The 25274-nt window shown below is 43.2% G+C and overlaps 1 protein-coding gene across 2 annotated transcripts; it reads right to left on the bottom strand.

Annotated features, from left to right (window-relative positions):
• Window positions 1-250: 250 nt before the first annotated feature.
• Window positions 251-24241, bottom strand: LOC103742764 (acyl-coenzyme A synthetase ACSM2, mitochondrial). Of its 2 annotated transcripts, XM_008843860.3 has the most exons (14): window positions 24104-24240; window positions 22149-22333; window positions 18134-18344; window positions 16942-17149; window positions 15114-15257; window positions 12875-13031; window positions 10239-10318; window positions 9913-10036; window positions 9183-9263; window positions 7887-7988; window positions 5891-6018; window positions 5671-5770; window positions 4543-4662; window positions 251-1716 (listed from the first exon to the last, which is right to left on the bottom strand). In XM_008843860.3, exons 2-14 carry the CDS (start codon window positions 22323-22325, stop codon window positions 1612-1614), a joined length of 1737 nt encoding a protein of 578 aa, XP_008842082.1. In that variant the 5' UTR covers window positions 22326-22333; window positions 24104-24240; the 3' UTR covers window positions 251-1611. The 2 variants fall into 2 exon arrangements, with proteins under 2 accessions (XP_008842082.1, XP_029424534.1); XM_029568674.1 differs by lacking the exon at window positions 15114-15257 and having other exon boundaries at window positions 24104-24241.
• Window positions 24242-25274: the final 1033 nt, after the last annotated feature.

Consider the following 25274-nt stretch of genomic DNA (forward strand, 5'->3'; position numbering starts at 1 on the left):
ATGGTACTTAGATCCCCTCCCCTACCTTCACCTCCCCTTACTGCCCCCCCAATTTAATGTACTCTATTACATATATAATAAGGCCTATAGAGTCTAATTTTTGTCCCAAAATGTGCTTCAGTTCTTTTGTTCTTGCTAATAACACCTATACAACATTTTTTCTGGCAATGCCAATCAACACATAACCCTAAATAGCAGGAGTCTATGCTGTTTCACATATGCACAATATATTATAGATACTGTAGTCCAATTCTTGAAAACTTAATGAACTTTACTTAAAGATAAGCATCTAAAGTTCAGTTAAATAACATAGTATTATATCTTCCTACTGTTTCTGAGATTGGTTTTATTTATCTGGAGGATTCTAAGAGACTGCAGTCAAAGGGCTAGAAGCCAAAGCAAACCCGCTGATGAAGAAAGCACAGATATTCAAAACACAGGTGTGGTACAAGAGAGAACCTGTTCCACTTTCTAGCTGTGTGACTATGGAATGTTATTTAATCTTTTTAAGTCTTAGTTCCCTTCTCTGTAAAATTTAAAGTAATGTGGCCCGAGTCAAAAGGTGACTATGAGCTGGGAATGGTGGTGGGAGACCCTCTCTTAAAAAAGGCATAAAAAGGTGATTGTGGACATTAAGAGGGATTGACACTCATGTCTTCAAGGTATGATAAGCGGTTAATATAGTATTAGGGCTGCTGTTGTTATTTTTATTGAATATTCTGAAGAAGAGTCAATGTCCCTTGAAAACCTTCCGTTTATTCTCCTGCTTGTCCAATCCTGCTAGGAATTTTCACCCTCGTCTCTGGGTTAGAAGCAAAGCTCTCAAAAATCCCCTCTCTCTTGGACCCATGGATCTGGTGGTGAGAAAGCCCTGGTAGCTGATCCTGGACTTTGTCATCAACAGCTTCATCTATCATCCCTTCTCCATCTTTCCCAACCCAGAAGCTGCTGCCAATACCCCTCCCTTCTTTGTCTTCCCTAAGAGTGTTCTGGAGATCTTGATTTTGAAATGGTTTTAATACTGACCCTAGGAAGTACAGAGGCCATCAAAAGCAGGGACTGACACCTTTTAAGGTGTTCACATTGCTTTTTCAACCAGGAGCTGAACCTAAAGATGACATACAGATGAAGGAGGATGATCCATGACCTGTCTAGGACAGTACCTGGCATATAGCAAACGCCCCTCCCCTGATCATGATCTCTAAGGGTTGGGGTGACCTGGAGAAGACGGATGTCCTGGCTGCACACTCTTTTCCTCCTCTTTCCTTGTTTTGCTTCATTTCTCCAGTTCTTTCTCCTCTCTTTTCTCTCTCCGTTTTCTCCTTCCCTCCCTTGCTCCCTGACCCCCTACTTTAATCTTTAATTATGTGTCCTTGCTATTTTAGTCTTTTTTGGTTTTTTCTTTGCCTTTTCTCTCTCATTCCCTCCCTCTGTTTTCTTTTAGAAGCCAACATATCAGTGTTCTGTGCTAATAGCCAACCAAACACAGAAATCGCATGCCTGCCTTTGTATGAATAATCTGCATCTTCACAGGAAGCCCGAGGACCCAAAGGAAAGGAAAACAGAGAAGACAGGGAGAACCCCACTGAGTGCTGAGAGCTCTTGGGAGTCTCACTGGGCTTGGGCTTGTCCAGATGTTTTCCATTCCTTAGCTCGAAGCTTTCCTCTAGCGACTTTCCCTGTGATGGTCTTGGGCAGTTCCAAAACGAACTCCACCTGTAGTGAAAGATCAGATCAGTAGAGGATATTTGTGACTAGTGATGTTGGATTTTTCAGAGGAGCTGCTGTGAGTGGATGCTCTTAGGGCTGAAGGGTCTGTGTGAGGGAGGATAGAGCCTGGGGAAGTTCTAGGGCACCTCTGTATACAACAAGAAACTTCAAAAGACTCCCCAAGACCAGGACAAGGAGATGATGGTTAGAACTGGGCAGGGAAGTCTGCTGTACTATTGTTAAAAAGCATAGTCTTGAAGAGAGGAGGAGCAGCAAAATGACCGTGTAGACATTTGAGCTTTGACATCACATGCTCTGTGCGCCAGTCCCTACTCTGCCTGACATTGGAGAGATCCTTGGACTTTTCCAGTACTCAGCTTCCCCAGTAAGTAAGATCTTGGTTTAATGCTAGGAAAGAAGCTACTCTGCTTATTATGAAGAAGTGAGCAGAGGAATTCGGTATCATTGGTAGGCATGGTGTGGCATGTGAAAAGAACCTGCCATCTTAGGAACTCTAGAGGAAAGACCATGGGGTGGGGTTGTTATATGGTGTGATTGGGCCCATCCACTTGATACAAAATGTTCATGTATAATAAAAATTCTTCATATATTTCCTGTAAGTGGGTGTCTACCTTCTTTTATTTGTGAATTCATTACAATAAAATGACTTTCTTAAAAAAACTCACTGAATGTTTACTATGTGCCAGTGACTCCTCTAAGTATTTAATGTTTAACAAACTGTAATTCATCCCTAACGACATTCTAAGGGATAAATCAATAGCCCCCAATGCCATTTTCTAGATAAGGAAACTCAGGAACTGAGAGATTATTGGGTAATTAGCAGAGTGGATTTTGATCCAATAAGTGTAACTCCTGAGACTGTACCATGCTTCCCCATCTCAGTTGGAGGCTAAAAGTCCAAGTGGTGGACTCTGATAGTCAGCTGAGCTTCCCCTGCAAGAATAGAGGATGCACTACCCCTGCCAGCCCCTTTGCAGATTGCCTCTTCTAAAGATTCCTGTCTTGTCCAGGGTCAGGTATCTTCGCAGCACAGCCTGCATTCATACTTGTTCTACATGGGACTATAATGACCCCGTCTCCCTCCTCACCCCACCTCAAGACAACTCTGTAATATTGTCTTCAGAATGGTCCTTGGGGATTGGCATGGTCTCTGTCGAGACACGAACATAAAGCAACTTCACTCTCTGCCGGGTCTCTTTCCCTTCCCTTTCCTTCTTTTCCCAAGTGGGTATCCCAAACACTTTGTTAAATCTCTTGCATGCTAATATACTTCCTTGGGTCTATCTTTCAGGGTGCCCACCTATGACAATTAGCCTGGATTGAGGAAAAACCACTGGGTACCCAGGTTACCTAAGGACCCAATTGGCTGTAAGTCTAACACTCGCTCTGACTTGCCACCTCAGACTCAAAATTACTTTTTTCTTTCACTGGGACAAGCTCTTATCCTGTACCCAAATGCGACACCTGGGTCTGTTATGGTTTGAGTGTGAAGTGTTCCATTAAAAAGCTCGTATATTGAGGGCTTGGTTCCCAATACAGTGTTTAAAGGTGAGGCTTTAAGGGAGACACTGGATCATCAGAGATTTGACTTCATCAATGGATTTCATCCACTGGTGGGTTCATGACCTGATGGTTTTACTGGGGATATTGGAGGGCAGGATAGTGAGAACTTTGGAGATGGGGCCTCCTTGGAGGAAGGGAGTCATTGAGGCATGTTTTGAAGGGTATATCTTGTCTCCAGTCCCTTTCCCTTTTTCCCTCTCTTTCTTGACTGCCACAAGGTCAACAGCTTTCCTTTGCCATGCCCTTTTATTTTGATGTTGTTGTCTTGCCACAGGTCTAAAACCAATGCAGTCAGCTGATTGGGGATTGCCAACTTCTAAAGTCATGAGCCAAAATAACAATTTCCTTCTTGAAGTTGTTTTGCTTGGGTATTTTGTCACAGGGATGAACAGCTGAGTAACAAAGGGTCTTCTTCCTACATCAGTGTTGGTGCTTTAGCCTCCAGAGTGGAAGCCACTGAAAGCAGGCATTGTGCAGCCCATGCTTTCTGCCTCTTCTGGGAAGAGCACTTCCATTTTCCTTTGGAAACCATCTCCTCTTCATTGAGGCCACATTTTGGATATAGTGCAGAACACTCTCCCATCCTTTCTCTACTTTCTCCAAGCGTGACCACATGACCCCAAACTGGCCAATCAGGATCCCTATTGTCCTGGTTGCATGAGTTGGTTTAACAATGGGTACATGATTTAAGTTATTCCAACAAAAGGCAACCCAAAGACTGTTGCTAGAACTTTGGGGGACTTGCATTTTTTTTTCTTTACTGGAGTTTGCTAAGCTCCTGAGAATGTAGATTTGGGTGGGTGGGGTGTAAAAGGAGAGCATTTTAACAAATGAAGCCAATATAGAGGAAGGAGAGTAAAGGAATGAAATAGAAATTTCTGATCACATCATGTAAATACATGGGACCAATCATGACAAAGTCTGCCCCCACTCATGGACTTGTTAACTGTGAAAGCAATGCGTTTTATGCTATACTTCTATAACCTGCAGAGAATTATGGAGTTCTGAATATATTTGCAAGACCCTGTGTATATAGAGTGAATAGAGATAAACAATTACTAGAACTCCCATGAGAGCATTTGACTTTAATTCAGAGTGAGGCAAAATCTTTGAAATTGTCTTTGGAGATTTTGGGTCAAGATTGGGAAGAACTTTGGAATTAGAAGCCTTTCCCTCATGGTAAAGAAGAGAAATGTGACAGGCGTTCTTCCCTAAGCATAATGGGATATGTGATCCCAAAGGTTTTACCTTCCGGGGGTACTTGTATGGTGCTGTCACTGACTTTACGTGCTGCTGCAGTAACTTGGTGAGCTGGTCTGGGTCATGGGACAGGAACTCGGGGGCTAAGACCACAAATGCCTTCACTACCTGTAGCAAAGGATAAGGGCCAAGAAAGGGATCAGAGTATTTACTCATCTCTTGGGATAATGCAAAATCAGTATAAAGACACCCACCACAGCCACCACCTCCACAGGCCCTCAATGGCACCTCCAAATGTCTGGGTCAAGAGAAAGAAAAAACTCGGGGGGGGGCATATGTTAAGAATGGCCAGTGTTCCAACTCACTGTGAAGTGATTTCTCAGACAAGAAGGGAAGATAAGAGACCCCCAGCATAGCTCATACCCTGGGGACAATAGAGACTGGGGGCCGGGGAGGGGGGACAAAGATGCAGAGAGAGAACGAGGAAAATAAAGGCTGGGGACCTTAACCCTAAATGTTTTGTTTAACCTCTCCAAACTTCAGTTTACCCATCTGTAGAATGGGAAAAACTTTTCATATTTAATTCACAGGAAGTAAAATAAAATTTTATATTGTCCAAAGGTCCTCCTTTGGTCTTACTCTCCCTGTGGTTCTCTTGTATGATTTTCTATGCCATAAGCCTTGTATCTACCGGAGATACACCATTGCTAAGATTGCATCCTGTAGAAGTATACTGGGACATCAATCCATCTCCCCCATACCTAATGTCTATGTGTACACTAAGCTCTGCACAGTTCCATATCCTGCCCTTATGGAGAGCTTCCTCTTCACTCTTACTTCACAACTCAAAGTATAGATCTCTTGGCTCAAATCCTTCCTCTATTATCCTGGTCAAGAGACAGATCCTCATATAATGTTTACTGTGTGCTAAGCCTGCTTCAAGAACTTTGAAAATATTGACATATTTAAAGCTCACAACAATCCCTCATCTCAAAAATGGGGAAACTGAGGAACAAAGTGGTTAAGAAGACTGGTGAACGTCATATAACTAAAAAGCAGTAGGACTAAGATTTGAAGGCGAACTGCCCAGCCCCTGAGTCAATGTTCTTAACCACCTTCTAAGACTGCCCCATGTGTTTTGTGTCTGTACAGCCCTAGGCTGCTCATCCCCATCACCTCTCCTCGGGTGGGGTCTGGGCTGCTGATCACTGCTGTCTCAACTACAGCAGGGTGCTCCATCAGTGCATTCTCCACCTCTGATGGTCCAATTCGGTACCTGCAGAAGCATGTCATTCAGAGAAGACTGGACACACAACCTCTAGCACAAGGCCCAAGGTCTAGAACCAGCCAGAACAAAGATCCAGAACACCCTTCCTGGTCCAGAAATCAAGCTTACCCACTGGAGTTAATGATATCATCTGTCCGTGCTATGAAGTGGAAATATCCATCTGGATCCTTGATTCCTCGGTCTCCTAGAAGCCAAAAGTCTCCTCGAATGTTGGCCTGTGTCTTGTTGGGATTGTCCTGGTGAGTACAGAAAGATAGTCACCATGCCTGCAAAGTCTAAATCCCTTACCCTGGGCTGCTATGAACAGATCTGAATATCTGAACAGCTGTACGATGTAGACCTGTCATGAATCTACACACTCTAGAGCCACAGTCAAATTAGATCTTCTTCCTTCATTTCTGTTATTCCACTGAGGGCCTGTCACCTGCTCTCCTAGGTCGAGTCTGATGAGTAATATTGACATATTCGTTCACTCATACTCTAGGGAACATCCCCTCTTCATTCCATTTTTCCTTCTTTGGACAGTTTAACCTCTGTTCATTCCAAGACACTACTCAAAGCTATTCCTGTCTCTTTTATTACATTTGAAGGTTGTAGATACCAACAAGATTGCAAAGCCCCAACCAATGTGCATACTTCTACAATGGCCTCTCTATTTAGCTGAGACACTTGCTTATGAGTAATAAGGAAGCCCGAGTACTAGCCTTTATCTGGACATTTTTGTATCTTACTCAGGTATGGGAGCATGGACTCCTCATTGATGTTCATTTACTAGGTTAGAATTCTTTATCTAGTGCTGTGATTGAGGATGGCAGGGGAAGATAATGAAGGCCAAGGGATTCTAGACAGCTTGTTCTAGAAACAAGACCAGAAGCCAAGTTTCTTGACCGCTGACTTGGGGTTTTCACGGTCACCATGCAGCTTCTACAGCATTCATCCTGTGCCTATAAATAGAACCACCAACTCCACAGAGTCTGTTTCTTTGTGTGTCAGCTAGGAACACGTATGTCCTACCCACTTCTCTGGGATGTGAGAGCACACTGACTGGGGTAGTTTGCAGGCAGTTTTTGGACAAGAGTTCAGTGTGCTTGTGCCCTGGTCTCAGGGTCTCGGTTTCCCTTATCTGTATAGTGGGGATGATAATTTGGTTGTGCCATGATTATCTTATTTAATATACTCTTATGTAACATGGTTCTAAGTGTTTCACAGATATCATTATATTTTTATCCTTATAATAATGCTACGATATATCATGACACACAACTTGCAAATGAGAAAACTGTGGCAGGAAAGATCAGTACCTTGCCCCAAATCATCTAGCAAACACTGGAGTAGTGTTTTGAACTTGAGCAGGCTGGCTTAAGATTTTTACATAGTGATAAGGTGTATTAAATTAACTTTGTGTCAGTTATCTTATGACAGTGCTTGCCTTGTAGTATACTCAGACTTACTTGATGATTTAACAGTTATCTTGGGGATCAGAAGGGGTATGTGCTTGAAATCTTCCCTGCCTGTTTCTCAACAGTTTTAGACTTTTTAGACCTCTGGATTGAGCTTATAAACTCTGGATTCATCATTCTTACCTAGTAAGAGAGATAATCCTACTCAAGGAGTATCTATGAGTGTCTTCCCAGAGGTCTGGAATACGGGTACTCCCAGTTCTACTGTGAACATTCATGTGAAGAGCCTAGGTGACACTAAATGTCTTTGTAGTCATAGAGCCTGTATCCATACTTTGGGGCAAGAGCAGGTGTGCCCATGGAAGAATGCTGCTGCATACTGATCAGGGGGAATGAGATCCTTGGCATGATGTAGAAGGTTTGAGGGTGCAAGGGCTTATGGAGAAATACAAGTCTTCTAGTGAGATCTTAGTGGTTGGCTAAGGATGGTGAGGGTGAGTGACCTGGATTTTCCCTTTGCAAAGTGCCCACTTTTAAAATTTAAATTTGTATTAGCTTACAAAGAATTAGACTTTACAATGAGGAATTGCCTATTCTTGAATCTTGCCGATGTCTCTTGGGGGTATTCACGACTTTGGGCCTCCCTCATTCAATTTTGTTCATCTCACCCCTGCTAGGATAAGAGGGAAATCACAGTTCCTCACCACATAGCCAGAAAAGATGCCCACAGGTCGGAAAGGCTTCACCCTGATGGCTATGTCTCCCTCTTTGCCAGGGGGCAGGACATTGCCCTCTTCATCTATGACCTGAGGGAAGAGTAAGGTTGGAAGAATGACTCACAGAAGAGGAGCTGGCACAAATAGTGGTGTGGCAGGCTGAGCTGGTCAAGGGGAAAACGTCTTGTCCTCAAGGAGACTGAGAGCAGGCAGAGGTCAAGGGAAGCCAAGATGTTTAAATTCAGATCCCTGATCCACCTTTTGGGGTTCATGTCCATGAAGGCTCTTAGGGGAGTAGACCAGAGGTGCCTGGGCAACTGCTTCCAGTTCTAAGAGCTCAGGAGAAACAGGGACCTTCTTCACCTGCGAACTTGGAGCTCAAAACTCAAGTGTTACTCTGCTACCTTGCCCAGCTACAAGGCACTATGCTTGACTCTGGCTTTTGTAGAACAGAGACGCCAATGGCAAGTGAAGGAGGCCATGATCGGCAGCTCTGTGTGGTTGTCACAGTGAGTGGTGTGACAGGTCATCACATGACATTCAAATTAGAGATTTGAACATTTTCATATTCTTGATAAATAGAAATATACACACAGCATAGCTACAGAAACATAAATTTTAGATCTTAGACTTCAGATCAAAGCAATAAAAAGAGAAGAACTTTAGTTATCCCATCCTCACTATAACTCTAATGAAAATTTGAACATCGAGCATTAACAAATAACTTAGAGGATAGTGGAGTTGCACGGTCTACCATTCAGTAGATCAATGCTGTAATAGGTGTTAACTAGCCTGAAAAGATGGCCGTCTGAGATGTCCAAATGATGAACTCAAGATACAAAATGTTCCTTCAAGATTCACGCCCCACTTCCAGTTCTCTTTCACAACAGTTACCGTGCAATAATCTAGCCAGTGTGCTAGATGTGCAAAGTGGTTCTCTTTGGGTGAATACTAGGAATTCTTTTCCCCCATTCCTCACTTCCTTTTTTCTCCTCTCCCCCATCCTTATTAAAAAATTAGAAATTATTGCATTTACTCATTCTTTGTTTATTTGTTTTGTGTGTGCACACCCATACACCACAGCGCTCATGTGGAGGTTAAAGAACTCTCTCCTTCCACCATGTGAGTTCTGGGGATCAAACTCTCACCTACTGAGCCACCTCCCTTTAAATATTATTTTAATATCATTATTTGAACTAAATTAACAACACAATAAATATAAACATACTACTAAAATTTAATGTTCCCCCAATTTTCCCTCCCTCCTCAATGCCCCTAGCAAACCTGTACATCATAATGGGGAACGGCTGTTCCCAGGTAGCCTGATTTGACTGTCATCGTCCAGGAAACTCTGCAGGTAAGTCCCTGTAGAGAGGCACAGACAGAGCAGCAAACTTCAGGAGGACGCACAACAGCCCAGGAAAAAAGTAAGGATTCAATGGAGCAGTTCATCTTAGTTCTTCACATTCTGACTCCATCGCCCATTCCCTGGCTTTCTCCCTGTTTCCCTCAAATCTTAATCCTAGGGGCTCTAGGAAACTACTCAGAAGACAACCTGGTTACTCCCCAGGGAAGAGGAACTAACAACCAGTTAGAAAAGGATGAATAAGTTCTCCAGCACAATAGAGTGACTAGGGTTAAATAATAATAACTGATTGTGTCATCATTATTATTTATTATTGCATTGTTTGACTAGGGTCATATAATAATAACTGATTTCATAGCTCAAAATAGAAAGAAGAAACAGAACACAGAAAGATGATAAATGTTTGAAACATTGGATATGCTAACTGCCCCTAGTGATTGTGGCGGATCTCACAGAAGTATTAAAATATCACACTGTGGGATCCATGCAATCAGAACCTTTGATTTACCATTTTGTTTTCATAGTGGAAGCACAATAAATATTCCTCAATTAAAAGAGTGACAGATTACTTCACAACAATCTTATTATCAAGCAGAGCTTGAAGGTCACCAGGTTCACCTAGCCCACAGCTCCCTAGGGAGCAGGTACCGTTTCCGTCTGGCCATAGAATTCTCGGATCTCCAGTCCTGTCTGGACCTTCCAGCTCTCCAGAGTTTCTGGAAGAAGGGTCTCCCCTCCAGTGAAGCAGTTCTTCAGGTGTGGGAACTTGTAACTAAACGAGAGATATGATTATTGTCCCTCAGCTTCACTAGAACCAAAGTCAGCCCAGGCTTGGAGTTGGATTCTGGGTTCTGTGATGATGGAGATGGCTTCTGTAGGGCTAAGTATGCTCAGCTACACGGGCATGTGTGAGTAAGACGGAGGCACAGGGATGGATCTACAGGTCTACCAGCCCCTCCCCCATGCTCCATCACCTGGAAAGGTCCTGTTGTAGCAACATCCGGTAAATGAGGGGGGCGCCCACCATGCTGTTGATGGGGTAGCTGGACAGCACCTGTTGGGAGAGAGCCAGCAGAAACATTTGTCATCAGGCCAGATTCAGACTTACCAACACACACACACACACACACACACACATCAAAGTCACATTCATGGGCTCTGGAGTTGTAGCAATCCAGATTGAAATCCTAGTTTGTTCACTGTGTTTGTTTCAAAGTAAACAAACCTCACAATTCTCATACATTCTCAAGACACAAGTCACAGGAATGAATCAGCAAAAAGCCCAAGATTAGTTTGAAACACTTTCGTCAAAGCCTGGCTGGTTCTTCATGATCAGCCAAAGGCTTGTCTTTTATACAGAGTGTAAAGCCTCAATCATGCAGGAAAAGAGACCAGATGCTGTCGAGAAATGAATCATATCACCTTGGTTAAGCCTCTTAACCTTCTGGAACCAGACTTATAATAGATTACTTCCAGACATTTTTTCTGGAAATAATTGTGGAAGATCATCGAGACAAAATGTGCTTTGATGGCTAAAAGAACCTATTAATATTTCAAAAGAAACGCTCCAGAAAGACCTGGTGCTGAATGCTCACTCTGCCTTGTGTCTTCTCATGTCATTCTCAAAATAGGGTTATGCACTGCCGCCTGCATTTATGGTGGTGAGAACCCACAGGGCTGAGTAGCTTGCCAGCAACTAGTGGAACCAGTATTTACCACGTTATGCAATGCTGTCTTCACCTAATCTTCGTTTAATGAAGCATTTAATAGTGGTTTAAGTAAAAGTCTAGAAAAAAATAACTAACCAGAGCATCATGCAATTGTTTCCCCTACATGTAATTGATGACCTAATATAAGCTAAGAAAATCGTCCTGATTCCTCATCTCCTGACAAGAAGCCCAGCCTGAAAACGACCTACTTATTTGAATTCTCCATCTCCTCAGTCACTCTCAGTTATGTTTCCCAAAGGGCCTTGGTGACTTGACATCTGTTTTCATGCGTTGTTCTGTTTTACTGATGCTTTGCTTGTGACAAATAACAAAAGCCAGCTCAAATTCTGTTTAAAAGTAGCAAAATCCAAAGTTGTCAAGAACAGAAAATGGCAGAACCATTTGAGAGCTTCTCTGGTAGGAATCCAAATCATGTTGACTTTTGACCTGTCATGCATGCTTCTGGAGGCCTCTATTTGAGCTAAATGGATGTCCTTGTGAGTCATCAGCTGCTGCAGAGAGCCGTGGGCCCAAGAAGACAATGGCACACACCCGATTGCTATTAAGTCCAGCATTGCTTATATCTTTACAAGCAGAATGAGGCCATTTTAAATTGCCTATTGTTCTATGGTAATTAATAGCTATAGCATATTTTACTAAATGACTGCCTTAAACTCTATAGGAAAATAAAGGCCATTTTTTTCCCTTCAGAGTTCCTCCTACATAAACCCTCCAAACTGGAAGTAATCCAAAGGACCATCTGTAATAAGATGGGAAAGTAACGGTGTAGGAGTCCAAGAAGGAAACAGCACAGAACAGTTTTAAAAGAACAAACTTCGGATACATGCAACAATATGGATTAACCTCATAGACAAATTGTTGAGTGAAAGAAACCAGGAAAAGGTCATGTAACCTATAATTGCATTTATATAAAGTGAAAAAAGGGTGAAATTTAAGTTTGCAGAAGTAAAAAGGTGTCAAAGTAATTATTAACTTATGGGGCGAGGATATGACCAGGGAAGATTTATAAGAACCTTCTATAGTTATAGAAATGTTTGGAGTTCAAATCTGGTGATGGGTATGTGTGTGTCTGATATGAACTGAATGTTCCATATACTAAATGGATCCTCATGATGAAGTACTAACTTTCATGTGATTGATTGCACTTAGAGGTAATAACACCAGGTGCATCAATGACACATTAGTGCCCTTGTAAGGAAAGGAAAAGACTCTCTCTTTGTCCCTTGCCCATTCTTCCTCTTCCTTTCTCATCTTCCTCCTCTTCTCTCTCTCTCTCTCTCTCTCTCTCTCTCTCTCTCTCTCTCTCTCTCTCATTTTTTTCAGTGGGGGTCTCTCTCTCCCCCCATGGGAAGAGTGCGTTGTTTGAACTCCTTAGTCTATGGTACTTTATTGTAGTAGTCCAAGCTGACTAGGACACTGTTTAACATAAAGAAATTATTTTCAAACTGTACACTTAGAATAATCGTATTTCCCACACTTTAACCTCCAGATTGCGTTACACTGTAAGTGAAAAAGGAACACACACACACACACACATACACACACACACACACAAGATGGAGATGGCATCACCTCTAATATTCCACTCATCCCTTTATCTGACATCAAAAGAAGAGCTTGCTAGTTGAGAGAACAAGCAATTTTATAGTTCCTGTCTCCAAAAAATACTATATTCATATATGTATGTGTCTTTCTCCTTCCCTAGACCATGTGCTCCATGACACAAGGAAACTTCCACTTTGCTTACTCCTACCTACTGCCTACCCTTATGGGTAGGGTTTAGCAAAAAATTTTATGAGTTGAAACTAACTGCAGTGAATTGGAGTGTAGTGTGCAAACTGAGCTCACTTTGACAAACCCCACAAACAGTCCTCTCTTACCTTTAGAGCAGTCTGTGGATCAAACTTCGGCAAGAGATGGACAAAAATGCATGCTCCCAGTGTCCAGGGCTCCAGAAATGCGGTTAAAATGTTCACTATCCAACCTGTGTCTGATATGGTCCATATTGTGTCGGAGGTTTTCAGGCCAGTCCAGGTGCTAGCACAGACAGAACACAGGCCCACAGAGCTGAGTAGACACTGAGGTGTGTGGTGTGTGAAGGGCTGTGTGGGATGGGGAGGGTTAGGTATGGGCACACAGCGTGTGTGTGTGTGTGTGTGTGTGTGTGTGTGTGTGTGTGTCTGAGAATGTGCCATGTTATCAGGGGAGTGTTTCAGGGGAGTGTTTATGAACAACAAAGGGAAGAAAAGTCATTCTACCCACACATCCTGCATCAAGAGATGACAGCACTTTGGAGAGTGTGAGCCGAGAAGATACAACTTAACAGATAAGTTGAATCTCAGTCTCATTTTTTCCCCAATACTAAGACAGTGCCTGACATATAGAAACCATCCAAGAAGCATTTACTAACAAAAGTTATGTAAGCAAACGTTATTGTGTGTGTATGTATGATGTATGAATATGTATGTATGATGTATGTGCGCGTATGTCCAATATATGCATGTGTGTGCATGTGAAGAGGCCAGAGTTCAATACTGGGTATCTTCTATCTCTTTCCACCTTATTTTTTAGGACAGGGTCTCTCACTGAACCTGGAGCCCACCAATTGGCTAGTCTGCCTTGTTCAGTGAGCCTTTGAGCTCCTTTTGTCCTCATTCCCCAGTGCTGGGGCTAAAGATATGCATGCCACCATGCCTGACTTTTTATGTGGGTGCTGTGGATTCAAACTCAGGTCCTTACGCTCGTGCAACAAGCACTTTACCCATCTCTCTAATCCATCAACCACTAATCCATCTCTCTACCCTCTGAGTCACCATTCTGACAGTCTTGCCCAGTTCAAGCTCAGCTGAATAGACCTTTGTCTCTCTTTTCTCTAAGCATCATGGATTGCCTAAGTACAGTTGAGAGTCCTGCATAGGGAAAACTTATTTTCTTTTTCTCTTCAGAGCAGAATAAGAGGTATTAAATCTGGGTTAAAGCAAGAATGATGTAGGCTAGACAAGAACTTCCTTGTGGGTGGGAGTCACCATAGCTTTTTTTTTTTAACTGAACATTAACATTTTCAGTTCTTTAAGAAACTGAGCATATTAGGTCCCCGTTTTGGGGTGGTGATGAGAATTAATATCTTAGTTTTTAAGGTAATTTATTCCCCATCCTTTAAAAACTATATTTTATTTCATCTATTAAATAATGTATTTGTTTAGTTATTGTGTATGATTATGTGCAATGTAGGGGTGCATGCGTGTATGTGCACATGTATGTTGAGGCCAGAGGTCAACCTCAGGTGTTGTTCTCAGGTATTGTTCATAGAGATTTTTGAGACTGGATTTTTCACTGCCTTGAGGTTTGCCAATTAGTCTAGGCTGGCTGACCATGAGCCCCAGGGATCCACCTGTCTCCATCTCCCAGGGCTGGGATTACAAATGTGCATTGTCCACTCTGACTTTTTAATGTGGAAACATTTTGGGGACCAAACTCAGGTCCTCATGCTTCTGTGACTGACTGAGCTATATATATTCCCTTAGCCCCTAATTTATTCTAATCATTTTCTGATGCTGTTGTCTCATAGGTAGGACATTTATGCTTTTCGAGTTCTTTAACATTAAAGTATTTTCCCATTTTAATAATAGCATTAATATGACAGGAAGGATCTACTGAAAAAAAATCCCAAAGATCCTGTGATCTTTGCCTGAAGACCTTGTCACAGCGATTTTTGATTTCACAGATTGCAGTTAATTATACCTTCCACATCAATACATTTGAAAAATAATTTCCTGTTCACAAAAAGTCCTCCTGGAACAAAGGTAGCACCAAAGCAAATTGCTAGTGCCCCAAAGACAATGTAGCGATCGATCTCGGGAAAAGCTCCTCTAAACCTGGTTACTTATCTTTCATACTAGGAGATTGGCTCAGAACTCAGAAGAGATTTTGAGGCTTGTCATTGACTGAAACATATATGCCACACTGCAGGTCACAGAACCCCCAGTGTGTGAAGACTAGCCCTTCAGCTTCCCTTCTCAGTTGTTTCCCTCAGTGTCTCCAGAGCAAGCCAGATCTGACTTCAGGAAAATCTTCACATTCCGCCATATAGAGCTCTGTAGAGGGAAGGGCTAATCTTACCCAGCATCCATCTTGGCCTTGATGCCCAAGCTCGAATGGGAGTGTTCTGCCATCTTGGGAGGGCCACTGGTCCCACTAGTGAAGTAGATGGCAGCTGCTTCATGACTTCCAGTCTCTACACAGTGGTGAGTGGTAGATGCTTCTCTGATAGGACACAGAATGCCAACTTCTAAGTTGGATCTAGACTGGATACCACATGTCACAATGACTCATTTTTCTCCCACTAGCCTCCCAGACCAACAAAGGCAAGTCAGCTGGCCTTTCTCAGAAGAGAAGCTCCTGAGTGGTTAAAATTCATGGGTTTCTGAGTTAGTCAGATTTGAGTTTGAAAGCTACTCAAGCTTAGCACTTTGTTTACTATATAAGTTTGTATAAGTTATTTAACTTCTGTGAATCTCACTTTTCATATCTGTGAAATGGGGTCAACAAAATCTATCTCAGAGACTTATCGAGACATTAACTCTACCACAAAGAAAATGAGCAACATGCTTAGAAAGAATTTAATTAATGCTAATTTAATTGTTGCTGAGCCAAAATGTGATTCCAGGTCCATAGAAGCTGAGACGTTAGTCTTCCTAGTGCTTTCTTGACACCCACTTCTATTCTGTGGAAGAATCCTCAGGTCTCTTAGACAACTCTCCAGTGTCTTGAATCTGAATCTCTCAAAGCTGATATTGCACTATTTATTTCTATGGCAATTATTTTAAAGACCATGACAATAGAAAGGAAACAAAACAAAACATAACATAACAAAAAACTTATGTTCTCCCTAAAAGCTCCTTAAGGTGTGCATCTTTAAGGTGTGAAATCTGGAGGGATGTCAGACATGTGACCAGGAAGCTCATTCCTCCAGTCAGTCTTGCTATGACTTCTAGAAGGGCCACTGTCTTGGAAAACCTAGCTCAGGGATGTAGAAAGTGGGAACAAGAGCCTGGAAGTCAGGGTAATGTATCTCTGAAGTTCTGCCGCTTGAGCTGTTGGCCTCATGGCTGACTTGACTTATGGTTGTCATGCATGGCTCCGGATGCCTTTCAGCCTTGTGGAGGCTAACACTGTGTTGTTTCCAGCATGTACCCCACATGATTCATTTTGGTTGTGGATGGCTTATTATTTATTTATTTATTTATTATTCCATTATGTATGTGGTGTGTCTGCATGTATTGTGTATGCAGTGCATGCATGTGAGTGTGTGGGTGGGTACATGCCTGTAAGGGTCGCATGTGGAGGCCAGAGCAGGATGTTGGTGTGTTCCTTTATTGCTCTCCACATGATTGCCTTGAGACAGGGTCTCCCACTAAACCACAGTTTGTCCCTTCGGTTAGGCTGGTTGCCAGTGTACTCTTGGGATGTGCCTATCTTTATACATTGATGCTAGAGTTACAGGGACACATAGTCATATCTGACTTTATACATCGATTCTGGGGATTTGAACTCAGGTCCTCATGCTTATGCAGCAAATGCTCTTACCCATGAGCCATCTCTCTAGCTTCTGATGTTTCTCAAAAATGCTACTATGGCATGGGACTCTAAGCCTGCAAGTATAAGGCCAGAATGTGAGGGAGGCAATGCCCCTGAACAAACTTCAGCAAATGGAGATTGGATGGCAGTGCTTGTCAATCCTTTGTTAGAAAACACTGAAGGGAATCTATATACCCTCAGAGGTTCCCTCACACCAGGCCCTACCTGCCCCTTGAAACGATTCCACACTAAATTCTTGTGTTAACTTCTCCTCCTTCCCTGTCACAGTCTCCATAGTTTTTCACTTTGCGTATAACTACTTGGTTTGATTTTCATTTTGTTTGAAAACCCAGCTGAGGCAAGTACTTACTTTAGTAGTTTCTTGAAGTCTAGCCATCCCTCCCGGCTCCTCTCAGACACCAGCAGCTTGATTCTCAGTAAAGGGCAGTCAGGGGCCACAGTGTCTACTTCCTGGGCCACTTCATCCCCAGCCACAATGGCCCTGGCCTTGGACACCTGCAGCCTATAGAGAATGTCTGTGGATTTCATCTGGACAGTCCCAGGCATGAAAACGAGGCCTGGAGAAAGGAAATGGTTTTAAAGAGAGCTGGGAAGGGCAATTGCCTTCTTTCCTGTGCAGCACTGTGAACAGCAGAGCTAATGGGGAAGGGCAGGTGGGGTTTGAGGCCCTGGAGGTGTCAGGACAGCGGTTCAGTGGAGGGGGTTTCTTTAGGGGAGAGCAAAATGGCAAACCTGATTCCATTTTGTTCTAGCTGACTTTTCTTTACCGTGTTTCTGCCCAGCCCCTCCCACTGCAGCCAGCCAGACCATCCTGTGCAGGCTGCACTTAGAGCTTTGGGGGCACGTTGTTTCTACAATGCTGGGAAACTAGCCAGGTGGCATGTCCAGGCAGCATGTCCTCTGTCCCAACTACACCTGCATCTCCATAGAGCCCATTGTCTCTGCAATTCTGAGAAACTTGTTCTTTCTAACTGAAATTTTTTGTTAATGGAAAACCTCTTTGTTAATTGACCCACCCCTGGTCTGGTGTAACTATGATGACCTGATGTAACTATGGTTATTGGCTATGACCCTGGTGTGATGTAATTTTGGTTTTAGGTTTATTTTTTTAATTTTTAAAAATTTTATGTGTATGCGTGTATTGCCTGCATGTAGGTAAGTGCACCTGTGTCATACAATGCCCGTGGAGGTCAGAACAGGCTGTTGGATCCCCTGGGACTGGAGTTACAACAGTTGTTAGCTGTCACATGGGTGCTGGGATATGAACCCAGGTCTTCCGCAAGAACAATCGGTGTTCTTAACCTCTGAGCCATCTCTCCAGCCCTGGTTTTAGGTTTTATAAACCCTAATCTGCCTCCCCTCGGGGTTGAAAGTTCTTTTGGGCATTAGCCACCTCTCAACTGCTGGCTAATAAAGGACTCCTAGTTTGACCCAAAACGGCGAGATAATTCTCAGAGGATACTACAGAGAGGCGGCTATGTTTTTCTGCTTCCATTGCCTTCATAGGAGAGCGTGCCCCACCCGTGTGCTCAATTACTAACCAGTTCGCATGCAGCCCAGGGTCACCAGCCACCACTCTGGGACTTGGGAAAGAACCACTGCCACACGATCCCCACGCTGCAGGCCACAGGCCCGCGAGAGGACATTGGCTGCCTGCTGACTGATTTCACTCAGTTCTCTGTAGTTCCACTTCAGTTCTTCACCACGGCCACTCACCCACCACAGGGCTGGGCCTGGAGGTCTCTTGCCAGCCTGAAGAAACAGAGGGTCTGGTGGTCAGGGGACACAGCAGGTAGGACAAATTCTAAATCTCAGGATTGCTGTTATCAAAGCTTGGTAGGCTTGCTGATCCCAGAACATCCACATACTGCTTTAACAGTCCTTTTATCAACTCAGCATGCTGATTTTAAATGCGTGGTATATCCATCAATACCGTATTTTAAAACAGAATGTTTTTAAAATATGAGTGTTTTGCCTGCATGTTTGTAAATGCACCCATGAATGTATGAAATGCCTGAGGATGTCAGAAGAGGACGTTGGATCACCTGGAACTAGAGTTACAAATGGTTGTTAGCTGCCATGTGGGTGCTGGGAACTGAACCCCAGGTCCTTCAGAAGAGCAAAGGTACTCTTAACTGCTGAGTCAGCTCTCCAGCCCCAAACTGAGAAATTTTTAGTATATGTTTTAAAAAAATAACAGCATTATATTTTACTGTGATAGTTAATTTTGATTGTCAACTTGATTGGATTGAGCATGCCTAAGATACTAGTAAAGTATACCTCTAGGTGTAGCTCTGAGGACATTTCCAGAGATGATTGGCTCATGAAGGCTCTAACATAATCAATGGATTAATTGCTTAATGGATTCATAATATCACATTATTGGGATACGGTGAAAAGCAGGAAGTGGGACCTGAGGGGAAGCAGGAAGTGGGACCTGAGGGGAGGAAGTGAATTGGGGTGTGTCCTTAGGGTCTGTCTTAGTTAGCAATTGAAAATTGCTGTGACAAAACACTCTGACCAATACTAACTTGGGGAGGAAAGGGTTTATTTTGTCTTATATCTCCCAGGTTACAGTTCATTACCGGGGGCGTCCAAGGTAGGAACTCAGGGCAGGAACCTGGAGGCAGGAGCTGAAACACAGCCATGAAGAAATGCTGCTTGCTAGCTCCTGGCATGTGTTCAGCCCACTTTTTTTTTTTTTTGGTACTTTTCGTCTTTTCTTGAGACAGGGTCTCCCTGTAGCCCCCCAACTGGCCTGGTACTCACTATGTAGACCAGGCTGGCTTCAAACTCACAGAGTGCTCCCGAATGCTGGGATTAAAGGCATGCGCTACCACATCCGGCTCAACCTGCTTTCTAATACAATACAGAACAACCTGCCCAGGGTGGCACCACCCACAGTGGGCTGGGCCTTCCCATATCATTCAACAATTAAGGAAATACTCCACAGACGTGACCACAGGCAAGTCCAATGGAAACAATTCCCCAGTTGAGGCTCCCTCAACAAAGGTGTGTCAAATTGACAATAAAGCTATCCAGCACAGCTGTATTCCTTACATCTGCTTCCTGTCTCCATGAGGTGAGTAGCTTTTGTCACGTGCCCCAGCTGCCATGATATTCAGCCTTACCACAGGCTCAAAATCACCAAAGCTAAGATTATGAACGTAACTCTCTGAAACTATGAGCTAAAACAAGTATACAAATATATATATGCAGATTTGTCACAGAAATGAGAAAAGGAACTAACATCGGGGGCAGAGGGGCGGGGCTGCAAGACAGGAGAGAGAGAGAGAGAGAGAGAGAGAGATATATATATATGAAGAGAGAGAGAGAGGGAGACAGAGAGAGTCATGTATTCAGGACTGACATTGAACTGCCTATGTAGCTGAGAGTGATCTTGAATTTCTGATCTTCCCATGCTACTTCATCTGGTTTTATTCAGTGTTGAGGATAAAACCCAGGGTTTTGTTCATGCTAAGCAGGCACTTTACTAACTGAACTACATCTCAGAGCTGCTAAAATAACTGAATTACATCTCTAAGCTGCTAAAATAAATATTTCCTCCTTCATTTGTTTACATTAGGTCTTTTGTCACAGTGACATAAAATTTGACTAATACAGTTACCATGAATAAGATCTTTTAAGGAAAACATGCTTTTTTATGGTCTTTTTGAGACAGGGTCTCCCTGCAGCCACAGCTGGCCTGGAACTCACTATGTAGATCAGCCTGGCCTCAATCTCACAGAGAACCATCTGCGTCTACATCTGAGTGCTGGGATTAAAGGTGTGTGCCACCATGCCTGGCAAAAACGTGCTTTTTAATACAAAAATATCAATGAATATTTTGGCATCCTTTTTAAAAAAATATTTTATTTATTATTTTTATTTTATGTGTATGCATGTATTGCCCGCATGTAGGTAGGTGCACCTGTGTCATGCAATGCCCACGGAGGACAGAAGAGGCTTTTGGATCCCCTGGAACTGGAGTTGCAGACAGTTGTTAACTGTCATGTGGGTGCTGGGATTTGAACCCAGGTCTTCTGCAAGAACAACCGGTGTTCTTAACCACTGAGCCATCTCTCCAGCCCAATTTGGCATCCTTTTACCTTTTTTGCACATGTTCTTAATGTCTACCTTAGCAGAAGACTGTTGAATCCTCTTACCTGCTTCTGTACCCACTCTGACACATCTGTAACCACGTACCCTCTGGAAAATGACCTCATATGCTTGTGAAAGAATGAGACTGAAAGTGCGAGTTATAGCCCAGATTTCTTCACATATTTTAATTTGCTGTCATCTTTTTATTTTGTAATGAAACTTACATAACATAAAATTCATCAGTGTAACTATACTTTTAGGTCAAAAGTGTTTTGTGGTCCTGGGGATTGAATCTAGGGCCCATAGTCCTTGGCTCTATTGACTCTGGGCACAAGATGAGACAAAATATCTTAGTGCCAGCCTGTGGCAGAGGCTATTCAGACAGGAAGCAGAGAAAGAAGAAAAGACTACAGACCATAGCGTCAGATGTGCTCCCCCAGTGACCTACTTCCTCTTGCTAGACCCCACCTCCCAAAGTCTCTCTACCCCACAAACTATCAGCAGCAGCTGGAATTCAAGTGAGTCTTTGAGCTTATGGGGACATTTCATCTTCAACTTAGAATAGGGTCGTCGATCTCGTCTATGCCCCAGCCCACTTTCATTCTGGATAAACGATAAAGCACGTGTCTGGGGTTGTCAGGTTGCCTACCATGTGCTGTGGTCCCTTAATTTTCTCTTTAAAGTATTTTTATTATATATATTATATATATATTATACACAGTCATGGGTTTCATTATGACATTCCATACATGTACATGGTACATCTCAATCATACTCACCATCCCCCATTACCCTCTCTTGTCCCCTTCCTGCTCACATTCTTTCTCTTCTCAATTACTTTCTACTTTCGCGTCTGTTTTGTGACCCAATGAGTTTAATTAGGTTGTTTATAGGAGCCTGGAGGAGAGTTTGTTTACAAGAGCACCTCACCAGAAAATATTTGACTTCTTCATCATGAACTGTGTGTAAATCCTCAGGGAGAGGTAGGGCCCCATGAGCCCCTCCTCCCTCTAGGATAGAATTTTTACAGGTCAAGTATTGGGCAGGTAATCACAGCTGATAGGAGTTCAAGAGTGCAACGGCTATGTCATGGTGGGATCTCACTGCACATTCCCCCACATTCTTTCCTTTCTCTTTCCCAGAGCTCTAGAGGAGGTGACAGAAATGTTTTATTATGGAGATGCATTCAACAGCTGGTTGTTCTCAGCACTTTGACCAGTTAAGATTTTCTTCAATTACCACTGACCACTGCAAGAAAATGCTTCTCTGACCGAAGCCTACAATGTTTCTGCCTTTTCTTCTTCCAAGTCAACCTATGTTGCTTCATGGAACATGAACATTCTATACACAGCTCTTTACAGTGTCTGAGACATACTAAGCATTTCTACTAAATGAATGGATGAACAAATGAAGTCGATTCAACTGTGCTGTTCTGCCTCCCCTCTACCCCATTACCTTCTCCATGCTGGCCCAGTGATCCATCACATCACTAGCAAAGTTGAACTTGGCAGGCACTTCCTGGTGGCCCCACTGTATGGACATCCATTTTCTGATATTAATATGGAAAGTGGGACTAGACATCTCAGGACGCCATAGGGAGCAAAGTCCCCGATATTTCAACAGCCACTGCATGGTCAGACCTGTGAAGAAGGGAGGAGATATAGGCAAGTGAACCCTTCCTTACTAGATTGCTTTACTCATCGTCATCTGGTGGTGAGATTTATCTTCACCATCCAGGCTTGATTTGTTGTGACTATGAATGAATTGATACTCAGCACCTGATTGGATCTCCTTCTGTGTGCCATTCTCCAGAGGCATCCCCTAGCTCCTACGATTATTCTGTGAGCACCAACCCCAGGGATCAAATCATTTTGTCTTAAAGTATAATGAGTGCTAGATAGTCTAGTTGTGAGTGGCAGATTATTTTGTTGTGGGTGGTGGTTTTGCTGTTGAGTAGTAGATTGTTTTGTCGCTCTCATTCATTTCCATGTGACTCAGTATAGCCTCAGGGAGAGTCCGTATTTCACTTCCATTGACTTTGGCTTACCTGAGAGATATGCTCTGGTCAATAGGACGAGAGTGGGTTGGTCAGAATTGCATTTCTGGCTTCTCTTTGAGTGTGTGTGTGTGTGTGTGTGTGTATAATATGTGTGTGTGTGCACGTGTGTGTACATGAACATGCCTGGATAAATGCATGCAGAGGCCAGAGGAGACATAAGGTGACCTGCTCTAGGACTCTCTGTCTTACTCCCTTGTCCCAGGGTCTCTCACTAAACCTAGAACTTTCTGTTTTTCAGCTAAACTGGCCAGTCAGCAAGCCCTACTGATCTTTCTGTTTCAGTCCCCACCTCCAGCTCCAGGGTTAGAGGTGCACATAGACAGCTTTTTACATAGATGCTGGGGTTCCAGAACTCAGGTCCTCATGATTGCACATCAAGCACTCTTTCCCACCGTGCCATCTTCCTAGTCTCATTTCTGGGTCTTTCTATGAGAACTGCATATCCCAGATGAGCACTAATCTTTCTGGGTCTCAGAATGATTAAACATGAGGAGCTCAGCTGAGCTCAACCTGACCATCCCAAACTTTCAGTTATTCTTCAGTGAGGCTTTATGGAGTATTTTAGACCTATGTCCCATAGGAGGAAAAATATGTATGGTTGAAAGCTACTTAGATTTTTGAGATGCTTGTTAATGCATTGGTTGATGACTAATATACTGCTTTTTAATGTGAATTTTAACTGATACACCTTAAATACAGCTGTTGTAATTTGTTTTCCAGATTTGTTGCCTCTGGAGAAAGCAGTTCTAAGGCTGTTTAAACTGATTTTTGAATTCTGCCACATGCTCTCTGATGAGATGGCAGATTTTAAGCCTAATGACCTTTGAGTCAGGGACCGTCCAGCCAGCAGTCCACACACTTGGCTAGGTTTCTAGCCCCTTGGTTTAGGCAGAAAGCACTAGAATGCTTGTCTACAGAACTTACGCATTCTCTCCTGCTTTCTGAAAGAAGAAGAGGTGAAAGTTTCTTCCCATGCCCTGGACAGCAAACACCTAATGCTTTCCTGGCTGCTGGTCCATCTCCCTTTCCATGCCCGACTCTTTCTTATTCTTCTGGATTCATCTCTTTAGATGAGCCTTCCCCTTCACCACCACCGAGGTCTCAGCTTTCTTTTTTAATCTTTTTCCCAGTTCCTCAATCCTCTTTTATGTTTGGCTAAAGGTCCTCGTTCTTCTGCCTAGTGTTGCCACCTCATTAAAACCTTGTAGAAACTCTCTGTTATGGATCCTAGGAATTATGAACTGTTTTCTTTGGATATTTTCACTCTACTTACTAGTTGTGATTCGTCAAGCCTGGTGAGTGTCATCATCATGCATGTCCCCACCCTTCTGTTCCTTGCAAGAACACTTACCTGCCAAATCCCTTATGGAAATTTCTCTAGGGATAGCTTGGTCTATTCTTCTCTTGGACAAGCAGTTCTAGAGTATCTGTAGCTCTGGAGGAGAACGCATCTTTGAAGTAGACAGTTCCCAGATCAAATCCCTGCAGCCTCCCTGGAGGACTAAGCTAATCATTAATGATGCATAACTTTGTCCCTCCAGTCAAGTTTATGGATAGCCCAGCCTCCGGTCTTAGAGGCCAAGTGGACCTGCTCTTTCAACCCAGGGGTTCAAAAGGAGATTTATACCCAGGATGGACAGTGAACTATTGCTCCAGTCAAGGAGATAGAATGGAGCTTGAGTAAATTGTCCTTCATTCTCAGATCAGCCCAGTGGAGCAGGGATTGCTTTTCTAGAAACCACATACACTACTTTTATCTCCATTACCCCTTTATCTCCCTCCCACATTTGCTGTCCTCCTTCTTCCCAACTAGCCCCCTCCTGCCTTCATGTCCTTTTATGTTTTGACCCACTGAGTTTAATTAGAGTTGCTTGTATGAGTATGGGTAGGGGGTTATTTACTGGTGCATGGGTAACTTAACAAAGCCATCTTTAATCCCAGCACTAGGGAGGCAGAGGTAGGCAGATCTCTGTGAGTTCAGGGTCAGTGTGGTCTCCATAGGCAGTCCCAGATCGGCCAGGGTTACATAATGAGATCCTGTCTCAAAACAAACAAACAAACAAAACAAAAGCAATGGTGACAACAATGAACAAAGTGACAGCCCTCCCTTGACAATTGATCCTCAGGGAGGGGTGAGGTCTCACGAGCCCCCCTGTAAAGATTACTTAAATTTTTAATATTACATTTCTTTAGAATGTGTGTGTGTGTGTGTGTGTGTGTGTGTGTGTGTTTGTGCACATGTGCCATTGCCCATATATGGAGGCCAGAGAGAACAACTTGTGGGAGTTGGTTCTCTTACCCCCCCGCCCCGGCCAGGAGTCCCTGGGATTGAACTCGGGTCAGGCTTGGTGGTAAACGCCTTTACTGACTGAGCTGTACCCAGGGCTCTGGGAATTACTTTAATCCTCTCTGGATAAACACGGAAGGCTTAAAGATATTGATTCACAACTGCCATGGCAGGTGAAAGACATAACTAAAATCTGTTTGTCTGTTTTGCTGAGTTCCCCATCATTACGTCTCTC

Source organism: Nannospalax galili, unplaced genomic scaffold (genome assembly GCF_000622305.1).
Source record: "Nannospalax galili isolate Female #2095 unplaced genomic scaffold, S.galili_v1.0 scaffold381, whole genome shotgun sequence".
In the NCBI taxonomy this organism is placed as follows: Eukaryota; Metazoa; Chordata; class Mammalia; order Rodentia; family Spalacidae; genus Nannospalax; species Nannospalax galili.

What these genes read in the sequence shown, in the direction of transcription:
- LOC103742764 (XM_008843860.3), bottom strand. Translation starts at nt 22,325, where the DNA reads ATGCAGTGGCTGTTGAAATATCGGGGACTTTGCTCCCTATGGCGTCCT. An exon ending in TCTATGGCCAGACGGAAACG is followed by an intron (nt 9,264 to 9,912) that starts GTACCTGCTCCC and finishes GCCTCTCTACAG; the next exon opens with GGACTTACCTGCAGAGTTTC. An exon ending in GCATCTTTTCTGGCTATGTG is followed by an intron (nt 6,019 to 7,886) that starts GTGAGGAACTGT and finishes TGTACTCACCAG; the next exon opens with GACAATCCCAACAAGACACA.